The sequence below is a fragment of the Cannabis sativa genome, chromosome 5 (assembly GCF_029168945.1).
Source record: "Cannabis sativa cultivar Pink pepper isolate KNU-18-1 chromosome 5, ASM2916894v1, whole genome shotgun sequence".
NCBI lineage: Eukaryota > Viridiplantae > Streptophyta > Magnoliopsida > Rosales > Cannabaceae > Cannabis > Cannabis sativa.
Window position 1 is genome coordinate 62,991,954 of NC_083605.1, and position 17,426 is coordinate 63,009,379.

Genomic DNA, 17,426 nt, shown 5'->3' on the forward strand with positions numbered 1-17,426 from the left:
AAGTTTTTCTGGTCTTTTATCGTTGTTGCAATTGCTAACAATGTGCCCCAACATTCCGCAAGCACCACATTTTGATGGGAGCCATTCATACTCCACTTGTTGTTCAACTAATTGCTTCCTTTCGTTAAGAAAATTAATCGATTTTGGAGGTTCATCAGAAATATCCATATCTACCAACACACGAGCAAATTTCACCATTGATCTATTTTGAGTCACCTTATCTTACCAGTCAAGTAGTACAACGATTGTATCTTATAGCCCGGCGCAGCGGGTCGCCTTTTGAATTCAATAAGAAGATAGAAGAAACTATTAGATAGATAAGGAGTAGGTGAGTGAGTCCTCACTGACCTGAGCGATTTCGATCACCTAGCAGGCCTTTTATTTTGTAGGTAACATAACTGGCTTTCCTATTGTGCTCACAAGAGCACTAAGGCAATTCTTCCCCCAATATTGAAGACCAAGACCATTTAGACGAATCCATACCGGAACGGACTTCACCAATCTAGCTGTATCCAAGTTAGTGGACCAAGGCCTTAATATCACCGGTTTTTTATCAAAATGAATTACCCTTGTTTCCAGCACAAGATCACGGGTTGCTTCATCTCTAAAGGTGACAAGAGTACAACCTGAATGCATCCTCATTACCTTTTCAACTCCCAAATTCCCCCAAACTCTCTTGACAAACCCTTCAAACACTTTGAATGGTGGATTAGCTCCCAAAACCATACACACAATATCATTTTTCCAAAAAGAAGCTTCAATTTCTACTTCCTCTAAATCAAGTTCACCAATAACTCTATCTCCTAATTTCTTGGGTTCAGTATAGGACAACCGAGTAGAAGGAGATAATACCTGGTTCGATTTGAAATTGCTCCAGATTTCTTTAGCATTAGACTGAAAATCATTCTTCTCCACTTCTTCCGCCCAGCTTACCGATTTCGGAGAGGACCGGTTCTCCTTCAACTCACTATCAACAGCTGCCTCGTTCACCTCCAGATCTGAGTAGGTGCCATGGAACTCTTCAGTCGGTGTGCAATCCAAATTGGCCTCTTGGATTGAAGGGAGATCCTCCTCCGTTTCAGAACGATCCACCACAACCACTAGCTTTTGGGTTGCCCGTTTCTTCTTCGCCATGGGAGAGAGCTGCGAACCACGCACGCCTCAATTTAATTTAATTACGCCCCCTAAACTATTAAGGTTGTTGGATTTAAGGACTTTTTTCCAATTGTAGTAAAAAAGTCTAATCTGGATGAAAGTTTATGGGCCATAATTTAGTACATGTCAAAGTTCGAGGGACATGATTTGGTAGATATTAAAGTATGGGGAGCATGGTTTGGTACATAAACAATTACTGAAATAGTAAAATTGAATGAACTTGACAAAAGTCCTTAAATCTAATAATCTCAATAGTTCAGGGGACATTTTTAACAACCTTAAAAGTTTAGGGGCATGATTTGGTACATGTTAAAGTTCAGGGGCAAAAATCGTAATTAGCCTAAAGAATTTCGTAGTTGTAGACTATATAGTACAAGCCATTAAGGGAAAATGAATATTCCAAAATAACGTTTTCTATTTTCAAATAATAATAATAATAATAATAATAAAAGAATTACGTTTTCTAATAATTATAATTTATTATTATAGGTCCCGCCTCCGGTGTGTAATTAAACTTCCAAACTAACGAACGTCAAACTGTGAGAAGAGAAGAGAAGAGATCTTGCAGTTGAAAGCTTTGGTTTTAAGATAAATACCCCTTTTCTTTTCTTTTCTTTTCTTTTCTTTAGCAACCTCTTTTTCTGCCATTGTTTCTCCTTGGCCTTTACATTTTAGATTCGATCTCCGAATTTTTACAAGCACAACTGTTTTGTGTTTTCATTTATCTCTTTCTTTTCTTTTTATACATAAAAATCATGGCGAAGAGTCAGATTGGCGGAGCCTTTCGATTCTGGTTCTGTCTTTTCACGATTTTGATCTACGCCAGGATTTCCAGCTCTGTGAGGTCCGATAAAGAGATCAGAGAGAGGTTCTATGGAAATTTGTTAAACTCCACCGCACCAGAATCGAACGACACCATAGCCAAAATGTTCGATCGAGTTCTCGAGAAAGAGTTTTCCGAAAATGATCAGCCTGAAGGTTCGAATATATGCTATTTAACATGTTGTCTCTATTTACATTTGAATCTTGTTTGTTTGGCTAGATAGTATGGTAAAGAGAAAGCTGAATTTTGAATGAAATTCTCAAATTTCGATTAGTGTGTACGCGAAGTTAAATTCGTTTCTGACATTTTCTCGAATTGAAAAATCCGTACCTGGATCACACATCAAACAGGAAAAAAAGAAAAAAAATTGAGAGAGTAATAGTTTATTTTGCTGGCCAAAGTTTTTTATTCAACTAGGCGCATGCCAAACAAAATGGTATGCATTTATAGTGAAGCGAACAATGTATGCCTTTTAGGGTTCATGGAAAGTTTATTATTCGTTTTCTTGTATTGTTGGGTAACTTTACTGATTCTGCACAAAGCATGCATTTATACATTATGTAATTACATTTTCAGCTGCTAACCGTATTATGTCCAAAAGAGGCTTCTGTTTTTTTTTTTTTGACATTCCTTTTTTTTTTTATTTCCTTATATGCTAGGACCTGATGCAAGCAGCTTTAACAACAGTGTAGCTGATCAACAAGTAGGTCTTTGTTTCTCTACCAAATTGCCGTAATACATAGCTTTATTATTAGGTTAAACAGTATGATTCATCGCTATACGGCTGCCTAAATAGATCAAAGATATGTTCATAGCTTTTGCATTTGGGGTTCTGCATATACTTAAATGTTTAAACTGTTTTTTTCCACTGCGTTACCCCCACCCCGACAAAAAAAAAAAAAAAAAAAAAAAAAAGAAGGAAATCATTTTAACTGTGTTAAAGTTGTTTCCTAATTTTATGTTTACAGGCTGTTCTGGAGACTGTAGCCAAAATCACTCATGAGAAGGGCAAGAAAAATGATACACAAGAAGCCAAGTATGGGAGTTTATCAATATGAATCGCAGTCCTGGTTTTATTATTTTTGTCTAATGACTAATTTATTTTAAGGTGAAATTGTACGAGTCTACTTCTGCTTTTCCATAAGTAATAGTTTTTATCTTTTCAGTGGCACAAGATCTTTCCAGCTGCAAGATGTTTTTTCTTTGGAGAATGAAGACTCTGATGACATGACAACCTTGATTGATAAAAAGGTAATCGGTGAATAAGTTGTGTTTAGGTGTGTAGAAGAAAGTTCTGAGGTATGACAGCACTTGCGATGATTTTGTTTGTTCTTACATCACTTATTTAATGACAGGATAATGTGTTTGTCATGTCAAACAAGAAATCCAAGTTTCCAATTCTTCAAGTAGATTTGAGGTACATTTTCCTTTATCTTCTTAACTCTAGTTTCTTTTTTTTTTTTTTTAATGATTTGACTATAGTTTCTTCAATAGTTCTAGCTTTGTTCACAACTTGAAATATCATTGATAAATGCTTTAGGGAACGAGTAATTGAATGTTTGTCTTTATGTGTTTTTCAATGGATTAGCCGGGGGAATTCGACCTTTTTGTGCTGTTTTGAAATGAAAGTAATATCATTTTGAGGTTATAACAAGGAAAAATGACAACTAAAAAGATTGATTGATAAATTTTAAGCAATATCTATAACAATCGTTAATGAGATGGCCAAAGAAGCAACCTTCCCTTTCCTATATTCTGGAACTCTAATGGTTTCTGAACTGCTATTAGGTTTGTTATTATTAAAAATTCATTTTGAAAACATTCAAGGGTTGTTACATTGCAAAGATGCTTCAATAGCTAACTTCTATAATTTATGGGAACTGACATTTAAAGCCTGGCCTGAAGTTTCTTTTTCCTATTGAGAAAATTGTGTTAAATAAGTCCTTTGAAACATAGGTTACTTTTTTTTTTTCTTCACATTTTTACTAATTAAAGTATATGCTTTGTTGTTTATCTATATCATTGCAGATTAATTTCCGACTTGGTGGTTGTTATAGTTTCTGCTGCCATTGGTGGCATTCTGTTTTCTTGTTTGGGACAACCGGTTTGTTTTTAAAATCTTCTTGTACTGTCGTTCACGCTTGTACATTTTAATTGATATTGATATAAATTGACCATAACCATAGCTTGAGATTTTTCTTTTTTATTTTGGACAAAGGTTATTGTGGGTTATCTTCTTGCTGGTTCTATCATTGGACCAGGGGGGCTTAAATTCATTAGTGAAATGGTACAGGTGTGTTATAGTGTATAGCCTCTAGACAAGCTTCCTTTTCTTTCTCTTTCCCAAAACCAATGGTACACCCTTCTCCATGATTGGCTGAGGGTACCACGTTTTCAGTTACCATTTATCATATGTTTCCGTTTCTTGCAGGTTGAAACTGTTGCCCAATTTGGTGTAGTATTTCTTCTTTTTGCTTTGGGGCTGGAGTTTTCTTTAACAAAGGTTTGTATAGAGTATATTGTATTAAGATTTTTTAAAATAACACAGCTGAAGTGGAATATAGGAAAATTTCCTTCATCTGAAAAGCTCATTAACGCAGCTAAAAGCAGTGGGGCCTGTAGCTGTTATAGGAGGACTCCTTCAGATCATAACATTTATGTTCTTGTGTGGAGTAACTGCTATGGTATAGTGCTGATAGTATTTAAATGTTTCAATTCTTCTGTTATGTAATTCCATAATGAGTGTTGCCTGTCAAAACTGACTCTAAATTACTACTTATCTGCCAACTTTGCAGTTATGTGGGGCGAAGTTGTCTGAGGGTGTTTTTGTTGGTTCCTTCTTGTCAATGTCATCAACTGCTGTGGTGTGTTGTAGATGCATTTTCCTTTTCTCTTTACTTCTTGCCTGCAAATTACTGGATGCAAGTCCTTATATCTCTTCTCATACACTCTTTTGCCAGGTAATAAAGTTTCTGGTAGAACGGAATACTAACAATTCTCTTCCTGGTCAAGTTACAATAGGGACACTTATTTTTCAGGTATCATGTACTCCAAATTTTGTTCATATGTATGTGGCTCTTAATATCAAGTTATACTTGTTTTTGATTTTTTGGCTCATCCTGCATTCATTTATAATAATGGAGTGTTTCAGGATTGTGCTGTTGGTTTACTGTTTGCTTTGCTCCCAGTTTTGGGTGGTACTAGTGGCCTTTTGCAAGGAATGATTTCAATGGGAAAGCTGTAAGTTGTTTAAACATTGAAGTGTTTATTTCTTTCATGACCTTTATAACATTTTTTGTAGCTATTTTTTTAATATTTTCCATAATATATTTATTTATTTTCTATTTTGCTGGAATACGATTAGAATCATGTTATTTATAGGCTAAGGCTATATATTTCTTTCATTACTCTAATTAATTTCTTTTATCCAAAGTCAGTCCATCACCCCATATAGGTGCTATTTTTCCTGTCTGCAGCATATCTCTTTGTCTGGTTGGAGAAGCAAACAGAGCAACATATGTTGTATCTGCTTCCTTTATCAAATAGTTCTTACATTAAAATTTATATATATATATATTTTAATATGTGTGTGTGTATATATATTATCTGTTTATCTATATATATGAAAAGCAGTGGCACCCTAGATGAGAACTATTGAACACACTTTATCTATTATTTGACTTCAGGATGCTGGTATTATCAATTTATCTCACAGTGGCATCTCTGTTGTCCTGGTCATTTGTACCCCGCTTTTTGAAACTGATGATGCAGTTATCCTCTCAAGTAAGTTTTAAACAGTTACCAGAGAAAGCTTGTCTGTCTTTCTAGATTGACCCTATGATTGATCTTAATTCATTCTGAACCAGACAAATGAGCTCTATCAGCTTGCTGCTGTGGCATTTTGCTTATTGTCAGCTTGGGTAAGTAACAGTTGTTCATGTCAATGGCAATAACCATTAATACATTTGAATTCGTTTTAGTTCTATTTAATTTACTTGTACTTTTCAAGATAGTCATGTATGTACTAAGTACTGTCATCAATTAAATCTGTAAGTTAGCTAAACTGTAGCTAGAGTTTTTTGAAGAACAGCTAATTTTTATGATAAGATAACCCAGATGTATGGTTTTATAAGTGGTTTAAACTTGATGGAAGCTTCAAACTTTAAGCCTCTTCATGAGATTAGAAAATTCTATATGCCTCGTTGGCTTTGAGCAAATTGAACAACAGTACTTCTCTTTGGAATTTCTAACATATGAATTCTCTCTAATCTTTCAGTGCAGTGATAAGCTGGGTCTTAGTCTTGAGTTGGGCTCTTTTGTTGCTGGAGTCATGATATCTACCACTGATTTTGCTCAACATACTTTAGATCAGGTACTATTCTGGTTTCTAAAGTATCTACTTTATATGCTGCTAAGGTACAAAATTCAATATGTGAACATATGGATAGTTGGTTCAATAACGGCTTGAAAAATTTCATAAATGGATTCATCTTCTTGTGAGGACTTTGATTTCCACATTAGGGTTTTGCTGAATTCTAATTTCGTATTTGTTTTACTTAAGTTTCAGTGAAATACTTTCTAAAATGCAATTTCCCTACATTTTAGGTGGAACCAATTCGTAATTTATTTGCAGCTCTCTTCCTTTCGAGTATTGGGATGCTCATTCATGTACATTTTCTTTGGAGCCACGTGGATATACTTCTAGCATCTGTCATTTTGGTTATAGTTATAAAGACGGCTGTTGTCACTATAGTTACCAAGGCCTTCAGATATAGCATCAAAACATCATTTATTGTAAGTTAATTATCTACTTTTTTAGTGAATGTTTTTGTTAATAGGTGAACTCAGATTCCTGAACCCCCTTCTCCAACACATTACCCCCAAAATAGAAGAGATGAGCTTTACTTGGCAAATTAAAAATAAATAGAATTCATTGCGTTTTGTTACAATATGCAGGTAGGAATATCTCTTGCTCAAATAGGAGAATTTGCCTTTGTTCTTCTCAGTCGTGCGTCTAATCTTCATCTAATTGAGGTAACTGCTCTCTGCTGTTGTCATATGCATATGAATATGGCTTGGTTTGTGGTTTACGGAAAACAATTATGAAACTTTTGTTTATGGTCATATGTAAACACAGGCACCTAAAGGAAAGCAATTCCACTTGTTATTGCTATCTTTTGTAGTCCTTTTCTAATTCTCTCTTTTCTATTGCTGTTTTCTTTGACTTGATTTTTGTAGGGAAAGATGTATCTGCTTCTTCTTGGAACAACAGCCTTTAGTCTAGTAAGTTGTTTAAATGAGAGTGGATTATGGCTCTTTTGTTGGTCTATATGAAGAAGTCCTTACCCTGGTAAATTATTTGATTTACAGGTAACAACTCCTCTCCTATTCAAATTGATACCCGCTGTTTTAAATCTGGGAGTTCTCATGCACTGGTTTCCCTCCGAGAGCAACATTCAGATTGAGGTCTCTCTCTCTCTCTCTCTCTCTCTCTCTCTCTCTCTCTCTCTAATTATTGTGCCATATATTTGTTGTACCCCAGAGTTGGAACCTTGCCATGCTCTCGTGAATTTACATCTTATTCTTTGCATGTTTTACAGGAGAAAGCTTCGATGATTGATTCGTTTAACAGAATGTTATGACCATCCACGTTTTTCCTAGTCTTGGGTCCATAGGTTATATAGCTCAATTGGCAGCAATTTTGCTAACAATATTGGAATAGGGCATATCTAATGCCAATTCTACGGTAGAGGTAAGACAACACTCAGAATTTTAAATTTTGTTTAAACTTGACTTGGAGTTCTTATGTACATAAATATTCTTTCGACTATTCTTTAGATATGTGTATATAGGAATTCTCAAGGACTCATTACACTATACACACGACACGAGTCCTTGACATCTTGTAACATCATTATATATTCATATTAAAGTTACGAAGTTACTCCTAATACAGAAGACTAAGACATTACAGTACAGATAAATAGGAATATGTTAGTATATCATTGTATTGAGGTTTTATGATGTGGTAGCTACAAGTAACTAACATTAAATGAGTCCTGTTTGTCTAATTTGTTTTGCATAATACATTGAACTTGAATGGTTTGTCTTATTTCTAGTGTTAGTTCATTGCCACGCCCACAAATCTAATATGCTGGATTAGTGCACCTAGGGTGTACTGCTACACCCCATTTATACTAACAGTTACTGAATAATAATTATAAACTCAATTTTTTTTTCCTAAGAATATAGTGCTTTAATGCACCCAAAAATCGAGTGTACTGATTCAACCCTATATATTTTGGCATTCAAATGAAAATTTTTAGTCAATATATATGTACATATATTTTGTGGTTGTTATAGTTATTTAAGGCTTTTTATAAATTTTTGAAAAATTTAGAATAATTTATAATACAGTGCGGTGTTCAATAGTCTATTTCACACGTGTATCAAATAAAAAAAAAGTGTACATGCGGCATTGTTTGAACCATGTTTAGTCTTTTTACTTATTGTGAAAATTAATGTACGCAAGTATACACAATAATACAATTAATAAAGTGATAAGTAAGATCGTCTCTAGACGGATTGCAAATAAAATAAATGTAAAACTAACTAGTTAACAACTTAAGGTCTTTTGAAAGAAAAATAATTTGTGACAATCGATGAAAGTAAAACAAATTGGTGACAATGAAAATAAACTCAAAATAAAATAATTAATACTTAAAAATTATCTGCAACAAAATGTATTTATGGAAAAATAGACTTAAATTGCTAAATTTAATCTATCCAATTTTTCAGTATTGTTTCAGTAAAGTTGTACAGAGTTAACAATATTTCTTCTATGTTTATGAGAATTTTTCATAACTCACAAATTAAGTTATATCACTTAGTTCATTATATTCCTATATAAAATTAGATTGCAGAACAAAAATTAATCATCAATTTTCAAGTTATGTAAGGTAATAAAAATATTCATATCCATTTACTAAGAAAAATTTAAATCTAGGTATTCACTTGCATCATCCAAGTTGTAACTACTAGATCTAGCCTTTCCAGAACTAGATTTAGCTTAGTAAATTGTTACTCATGGCCAAGTAATAACAATCAATAAACAGTAAGCTCACTTGAATGAAGAAAGGCAAAGTTGCTAAAATATACTTAAAAATAATCATACCAAACATAGGAGTTCATAGCCATTCAAGCTTCAACAGGCTTAGCTCATGTTCAAACCAGAAAATAATATCCAAAATAAAAGTTGATCATCCATGACTGCTACTTGATTCTTTACAATTTAACAAACTTCAAGTATTTAAAGAAAGAAAGATAATAGAAGAAAGAGAATAGAAATTCAAACAAATGAAGCTTGTGATCTCCTTCTTTTTCGTGTGAGTTCCTCTCTTAGGCTATTCATTTTCGGTACTGTACTTTCTGCAATTAATTTTCTCTAAAAATGGCAGCTTAGCTCATGCTGAAGAAGATGGTGGCTGTACTTGGTAAATTGCTAGCTCCTCAGGGTACAATGTAATACCCTAAAAATGGAAGCTCATTCCTTTTCAATCTTGGCACATTAGGTTTTGTCTCCTCCCTCTATAACAGCCAAGTTACGCCAACTGGCTGTTACGTACGTGCTGATGTGGATGAATGAAATTTGTTTTGCAACTTTTTTCCACGTCACTGTCCAGAATGCTGAATTTGTTGCAGCAATGCTTCAGCAATTCAGCCCAATTTTAGTTTCTACTCCCACTTTATCCTTGCATCATTTTCTTTTTCCTAGTAGTTTAATTCTTCTTTCCTAACAACAAACAACCAATATTTAATTAAATAAACACAACTAAAAATAACTATTTCTACAAGATTTAGAAATTAGCTTGCTAAATAAAAATTGAAGATAAAACTAATTAAAGTTGATCAAACTAACACACTTTCACTACTCTTTTCATGATAATTTTAGTTTAAAGGCACAAGAAATAATTCTATACCATGGAGTTATTGTTGGGATTTATGCCCAAAATAAAACTCATTTCAATATAATCAGATTTACTTATTAATATAGATCAGAAATAACATTTAATGTTGCATGGTTCACATGATTTGTTTCATGATTATATGTACATAGTGTATGAATTCATCTGAAATCCTTTTCACATACTTGATCCTGTTTATTGTGCTGTCAACACATTGGAAAGTAAACATGACTATGTGAATAAAGATTCCTAGATTTATCAGACATAGGGTTTTACTGATATGATAATCTACAACAGAGTTTACTTGCATTTGGAGAAATGCTATGTTCTTTCCAGAGCATTGGTTAAAGTAAAGCTCAGGTTGGATGCATGGAGTATGCATCGGAAGGGACCGATATTGAACTTTGACTTAGATTTATTAAACTTACCGTAATATCTATTCAAGTCAATATCGCCTAGTTGATTCTAGATCAAATGATCTTAATCCTGTTATGATTAGGCTCGATCTCAAGAGGCTATTCGTGTTCTTTGATTTGTTAGTTAAGCCTACTTTTAGGTCAGGGTGATACATACATTTTGGGAACACGGTAGTGCAATTGAGTGGGAGCGCTAACATAAGCATGGAATCTATAGCTTCTATCTGGCAAATAGTAAGTAAAGGATGATCTCCTTCGAGCTTGACCAAACGAAAATAAATGGTGGAGATCTCATTTCACATAAGCTGAAATATCATTTATACGGGGTCAAGTGTTTTAAGGATAAAATACATAGTAGGGTGTTATGGTAATTTAATCCCTTTACTGTGTAGATCATTCATATAGAGGATCATTGATCAAATTAGGATTATAAAAATGGATAACTAATGATGTGTCTATATGGTGGAACATATAGAGCATTCTATATAGTGAGAGTGCAATTCTAAGTTCTATGCGTGGATTCAACGAAGATAAGTCAGTGAATTTAGGTTATAAATTCTTGATCTACTTATTGGAAGCTCGGTTATATAGCCCATGGTCCCCCCACTAGTTGAGATAATATTGCTTGTAAGACTCATATAATTGGTTTTGATTAATCAATTATAATTCTCAAATTAGACTATGTCTATTTGTGATTTTTTCACTAAGTAATAGCGAAATTGTAAAGAAAGAGTTTTAGGGGCATATTTGTTAATTATGATACTTTGTATGGTTAATTAATAAATATGATAAATGACAATATTATTTAATAATTATTTATAGTTATTAAATAGTTAGAATTGTCATTTAAATGGTTGAATTAGAAAATTGGCGTTTTTGAGAAAATCAGATGCAGAAAAGATAAAACTACAAAATTGCAAAAGTGAGGCCCAAATCCACTTTGTATGGCCGGCTACTTTTGTAGGGAATTTAAACTGATATTTTCATTATTTTAATGCCGAATAATTCAAACCTAACCCTAGTGGAATGCTATAAATAGATAGTGAATGCTTCAGGAAAATTACACTTCTGATTCAGAGAAAAACCTGAGCCTTCTCTCTCCCTATCTGGCCGACCACTCCCTCTCTCTTTCTTCCCTCTTAAATTTCGAAATTCTTAGTGCCCACACACAGCAAGTGATACCTCAACCATAGTGAGGAAGATCGTGAAGAAAGACTTTCAGCAAGAAGGAGTTTCAACACTAAAGAATCAGAGAAAGAGATCCAGGTTCAGATATTGATAATGCTCTGCTACAGAAAGGAATCAAGGGCTAGATATCTGAACAGAAGGAGTCATATTATTCCGCTGCACCCAATGTAAGGTTTCCTAAACTTTATATGTGTTTATTTCATCGTTTTAGAAAGTTCATATTTAGGGTGTTAATCAACATAGTTGTGAGTAGATCTAAGATCTGGTAAAATAATTTCCAACAACTGGCCTCAGAGCCATGGTAATTGATTTTCTTGCAAGAAATTTGGACTTTAAAACGATTGTTTGATGTTTTGGATGGTATCATGTTGTATTGAGTGTCATTTGATGATTGATTGATGTTTGTGAATTTTCGTGAAAAATAATTGAATATATGTTTCTGGAATTATTTTTATTGGATAGTATGAAAAAAATTAAGCAAGTTACTTTTTTACAGAACTCAATTTCGATTTAATTTGAATTAGTTATGATTTTTTGAAGTTTCGAAAAAAATCAGGAATCGTGCAACTCCACGCGCGCGCGCACGAGGCTTGTCCCCCGGACAGCACGCGCGCAGACAAGAATTTTGTCTGAAATCCTGGGTTCCGCGCGCGGAGAGGCTGCTGGCAGCCTCCTACGCAGAGAAATCTCGCCCATGCACTCCCTGTTGTGCCCGCGGACAGTATGCAATGCATATTGTCCGTACAACTCGCAATTTTTTCGTTTTTCTTCGATTTTTCATGCTTTTTCATGGATTTAACTTCCGATTTTTTGTGTAGTTCTGTATTTATCCTTTTACTATTCCTAATTCAATTCTAATTATCATAATTAATTTAATTAATATTTTTTAAATTTAATTTATGATATTAGTGTAATTTGAATTTGAAAAATAGTTTATATCTATCTTTTTTTTGCTTAATTATCTATCTTATTTTTAAATTTGATTATATCTTATCTTATTTTTAAATTTAAGGTCAGATTTTAAAATTTTTAAATTAATTTTTTTTAAATAATTTGACGTTATTTAAATTTAAAATAAGATAACTATAATCATGTAATTCTAAATAGATGTAAGATATTTTGCTAAGTTTTAAATTTTGTTATTTTATTTATTTAAATTACATTTAAAATCTGAAAAAGATATTCATTTATCTTTTTTAATTTTTTATTTAATTTTTATTTATAAAATAACATTAAATTTTTAAAAGTAGTTAGCAAATTTTTGAAATGATATTTAGGTTGGTTGAAACCTAATTTTTTTCAAAATTGTAGGTTCAATTTTAAATATATTTTTTTTTAAAATTTCGAAATTTTTTAAAATTTTCGAAAATAATTTTTTATTTAATTAATTATTTTTCGAAATTATTTATTTAAAATTAAATAAATCCTACATCCAACTATCCAGCTAACCTTGTTGCAGGAGTATGTGTTTTAGCTTGTTTGTAAGTTTTCAAAACCTATTATTGCTTGATTGCAAATAGCCATGGTTACTTTTTGCCAGATCTAATGATCTGATGGCTCCATTGGTCAAGTAAATAATTTGTAACAGGTATATTTACAATCTTCTTTCATCTGTGTATGACCTAGCAACATTATAGGACCCATCCAAAGTGTGCCTGTGTGAGCATATGTGTTTAATTTCATTATAGATGCATATAGGTTGTTGTTGCTAAATAAATTATCATAGTTCTTGATAGATTTTATTTGGGCCCATTTAGTTTTTGGGCCTATTCAATTAATAACAGTTGTTCATTTTAAGGTTAAATTCCTCTCTTTTGGGCCTTGTGTGAGAGTTGGGAGCCATAGAAGTGGGTACGATATACTGAACCCAGCACCCCCTCACATGAACCACCCCAATTGTGAAGGCCCATTTGCCTGATTTGAACAACTATACTAGGTTAATTAAACTAGTTTAACCTAATAAAATTGATTAGCAACATAATTAATTTCATTTATTTTGAAATTAATTTAAGAAAATTATAGTTTAAAGAATTTTTTATTCTAAGCTAAACTATATGTATTTTCTTGTATTTAATTAAATATAGAATTATAACCATCTAGATTCTTTCTGAAGCTTAATTTAAATTTTTCATTAAATATTCCTATTTAAGTTGACATTTAGTTATCTCTAACTAACCAACTTAAATCTGAATATCTTTTGGATTTAAAATTTCAAAATTAAGTTGAGGAATTTTAGGCATTGGTTATTAAGATTATTTAGATATTTTTTAAGTTAATATCTTTTCGAATATTAACTTAAAATGGAATATTTTAGATATTTTTTAAGTTAATATCTTTTCGAATATTAACTTAAAATGAAATATTTTCAAATTAAGTGGTTACAACTTAATTTTTGATATTTAATTAAATTTAAATTTGAAAATATTTAAGTTCTAGATTTTTTTTTTCTAATACAACTTAAATTAGATATTTTTTCAAATTTTGTGGAAAAGATACTTAGTCAAATAAGATATTTTCTAGATAGTTATTTCTAGACTACTTATTATTTCTAATATTAAATAGGAAAATATTATACATTGTGAAATTAATTATTCATATAATTAATTTTGGTACAATTTATTTTAAGTATATTTTTCCTAGTATTAAACTAGAGATTAATAATTAAGCATTCTCTACACTTAATTATTTATTTCTTGAATTTAATACATTTAATTAATTTGAAAATTAAATATCTAAGTTGATTTTCATCATGATACTTAAATATTTCTTTTTCATAACACTTAATTAAATAGAAAATTATTTTTAGTTGAAATTTATTTTTTCCTACTAAATTCAAATAATTTTCAAAATATATTTTTTTGTTTATTTTATTAATCAAATTTCGAAATTGCATTTCTTAAATGCTGGAATTTCGAATTTTATTTGAAAAGTAGATTAAGTTGTAAATTAATTATATATTTTAATTAATTCTTGGACCAACTTAAATCAATGATTTTTTCATTTATTGATTAATTTAAAATAAATGAATTAAAGTATATTATTAGAAATTGAATTAATTAGTCAAAGGAAAATCTAGATAGGTGATATTTTTGCTTGAAGTATTTTTCTAGTGTATTTAATTAAATAGAAAATTAATATTTAAGTTGATTTTCATCATCATACTTAAATATTTGAAATTTTTCTTATATATTTAATTAAATAGGAAAATTATATTTTTTGTTGTAAATTAATTTTATTAATTAATTTTGGGCCAACATTAAATTAGAATAATTTTTTCAGGATTATTTTTTATTTTAACATGCATTTTCGAAAATTTTATCCTTGAATACTTTAATTTTTCGAAATGCAATATATATTTATAGAAAATTAAATTTGAGTTGTAAATTAATTTAAATTAATTTTGTAACAACTTAAATTGAATATTTTTCTAAATATTTATTGGAAATTATTACTAAGATGGAAGAAATTCATGTTATTTTCATATCCATCTAAGTAAAATTTATAAATATTAAATTAAAATTAATATTTAGAATTTTTCATTCTAAATTGGAAATTTTAATTCAATAAATATATATTTAAAATAAATAGATTAAATAAAGAGTATCAAAGAAAATACAACTCTCTTTAAATAATGAGCTTTATTATTATTAAGATATTCGATCTCCATTGTTGGTCTTACAATAGTTAAATATTTTCAATATAACCTCGAGACGCTAGACTTCGCCCCCCTATGGATGGTTATTCGTTGAACGCATTTAACACCGTAAGATCTCATTTGATAAGTGTTTTGTAAGTTTTCGTCTCTATTAGACTCTCCCCTACGGTGACTACTTAGAGATAAACTTATAAAACATGAAACAATGGTGGAAGCTCATAAAATGAGAATAACCTTGACTCTCGCCTACCGGGACAACGTTGGATTCTTATTTTGATCGAATAAAAGGTTGCTAGAATGGTTTCTATTTTAGATGAGCTGACAACTCTATTCAATGAATGATACTTTGACTCTCGCCTACCGAGACACTGTATCAGTTTGTTGAAAACCTTGGAAATTATTTAGGATTGTATGTTTTATTATTTTCACTTGTCATTCCTACTTGCTATATGTTTAATAATTTCTGAATTGTGTATGAATTTATATTGAACCATGTTATTTTCTGTTATTAAATTGTAGTTTAATTTCGAATCTTCATTGTTGGTCTAACATGTTTGTTTTTCTAATGAGATAAATCCCTAATGGATTTTCACCATTAGATATACATAATAGTGTAAGATCTCGAAAGATAAATATTGTATATGCAACATCTAGCTGTTCATCAATTGATGACACCTTAGACTAGCATTTTTACAATATGAAACACGAAGATTATATAAATAAGATTACTTTGACTCTCGCTAATCAGAGCATCGTTGGATTCTTATTTAAACAACGAAATTATCCTAATTCCTCTTAGCTTATTCATTTCGAATTAGCTCAATAACATATCATTGGATGAATGGTCTATAAATCATTTAATGTCATTATATTTTCTCTTAAGAAATTAAATGACGCATATGATTATAATCCTGAAATTCTATTCCCAATTGATATAAATCCTCAATCTTAGAAATCTCCTACTTTATTGGAAAATCTGACTTAGAGTTAAATTAGTAGTGGTGGTCCAAGATAGAATTACTAATTATATTTGGTATAAATTTAAGTCTTTGACTTTAATTTTAGATTCTAAACAGAAATTTTCTTATATTTCTAATTCCAGGATGCAATACAGTTACACCTTCACAAGGGTTTAATATGCATCTTCTATTAATGGATTCAAACTGTATGGAATATGAGTTTAGTTTTCTGTGACCAGGATCCACTTGCACTATTCTAAGAACTCTTTGATGTAACTAAACCTAAGTCATCAAAAGACACTACCACATTTTTTTTAATCTATGGAATTTGTATCTTGTTCATAGCGGATTTGACAAGATCAATCTCTGCAAAGAGTTAATATGCCTATATCCACTGAAAGTAGTTCATCTCATTCGCATATGGATGTACATTCAGGGGTGGATATGAGTTTTTCGTTGTATTCTTAAAACGATCACTCTAGATTATACATTTTGCAAAGAAATTTGAAATGTTTGAAAAATTTCTTAAATTTCTAGCAATGGTTAAATCCATTAAGGTAAGTGGTTAAAGATCTTGCGAACTGATAGGGGTGGAGAAATAGTTAGTAGATATGCAGTTCAAAGATCATTAAATTGATTTTTGAATTATATCCAAACTTACCTCCCCAGAAATTTCGAGTTGCATATTGATGATTAATTACTAGTCGTTGCCTAATTCCTTCCATGGTAATACAATTTCAGAATGATGTAATGGTTGTATACTTAATGTAAATCATTACTAGATTCATAGATGACCTAATCAAAATCTTAAGAAAAGCTAGAACTGTTAACCATGGTTTGTTAGCTATTCTAAGTGATTAGGGGTGGACCATCCCATTGTCAATAGATAAGAAAGTGTTTTTTCAAACAAATACTACTTTTCTAAGAAAATGACTAAGTCTGAAAATAAAGTAGCAAATAAAGGAGATATATTTTTTTTCTTGATTCTAAAAGTGTTCTATCATCTTATATGACATATGATGATCCCACTGCCTCTGTTGTCTTGTCACAACCAAAGAGGTTAATACCATTTAGTTTTCTTAGACATAATTCACGGTACCTTGTCGTAGTGGGAGAGTTTCTAGGAACTCGCCTTCTTATGATTTGGGAGACACTACTGATTAAAATCCATTGTGAGTTTAAACAAGTAATGGATTGTCAAGATAATAAACTAAGAAGAAAGCCAAGAGAACTATGGTTTAATCCATTCACATGGAGTAACCTAAA

General features: G+C 31.2%; 1 protein-coding gene across 2 annotated transcripts; it reads left to right on the forward strand.

Annotated features, from left to right (window-relative positions):
* Nucleotides 1–1,663: 1,663 nt before the first annotated feature.
* On the forward strand, nucleotides 1,664–8,090 carry LOC115717271 (K(+) efflux antiporter 5). 2 transcript variants are annotated; one of them, XM_030646239.2, is made up of 20 exons: nucleotides 1,664–2,133; nucleotides 2,638–2,681; nucleotides 2,947–3,014; nucleotides 3,145–3,229; nucleotides 3,334–3,395; nucleotides 4,007–4,082; nucleotides 4,197–4,271; nucleotides 4,410–4,481; nucleotides 4,579–4,662; nucleotides 4,774–4,842; nucleotides 4,939–5,016; nucleotides 5,130–5,218; nucleotides 5,665–5,761; nucleotides 5,845–5,898; nucleotides 6,255–6,350; nucleotides 6,584–6,772; nucleotides 6,935–7,012; nucleotides 7,217–7,261; nucleotides 7,349–7,444; nucleotides 7,579–8,090. In XM_030646239.2, the coding sequence occupies exons 1-20, from the start codon at nucleotides 1,911–1,913 to the stop codon at nucleotides 7,618–7,620; spliced, it is 1,722 nt and encodes a 573-aa protein (XP_030502099.2). In that variant the 5' UTR covers nucleotides 1,664–1,910; the 3' UTR covers nucleotides 7,621–8,090. The 2 variants fall into 2 exon arrangements, with proteins under 2 accessions (XP_030502099.2, XP_060971802.1); XM_061115819.1 differs by having other exon boundaries at nucleotides 7,349–8,090.
* The last annotated feature ends 9,336 nt before the right edge of the window (nucleotides 8,091–17,426 follow it).

Excerpts from the sequence above, each read along its gene's own strand:
- LOC115717271 (XM_061115819.1), top strand. The coding sequence starts at position 1,911 with ATGGCGAAGAGTCAGATTGGCGGAGCCTTTCGATTCTGGTTCTGTCTT. Across the intron at positions 5,017-5,129 it reads TAGGGACACTTATTTTTCAG|GATTGTGCTGTTGGTTTACT; the intron begins GTATCATGTACT and ends GGAGTGTTTCAG. Across the intron at positions 7,013-7,216 it reads CTAATCTTCATCTAATTGAG|GGAAAGATGTATCTGCTTCT; the intron begins GTAACTGCTCTC and ends TGATTTTTGTAG.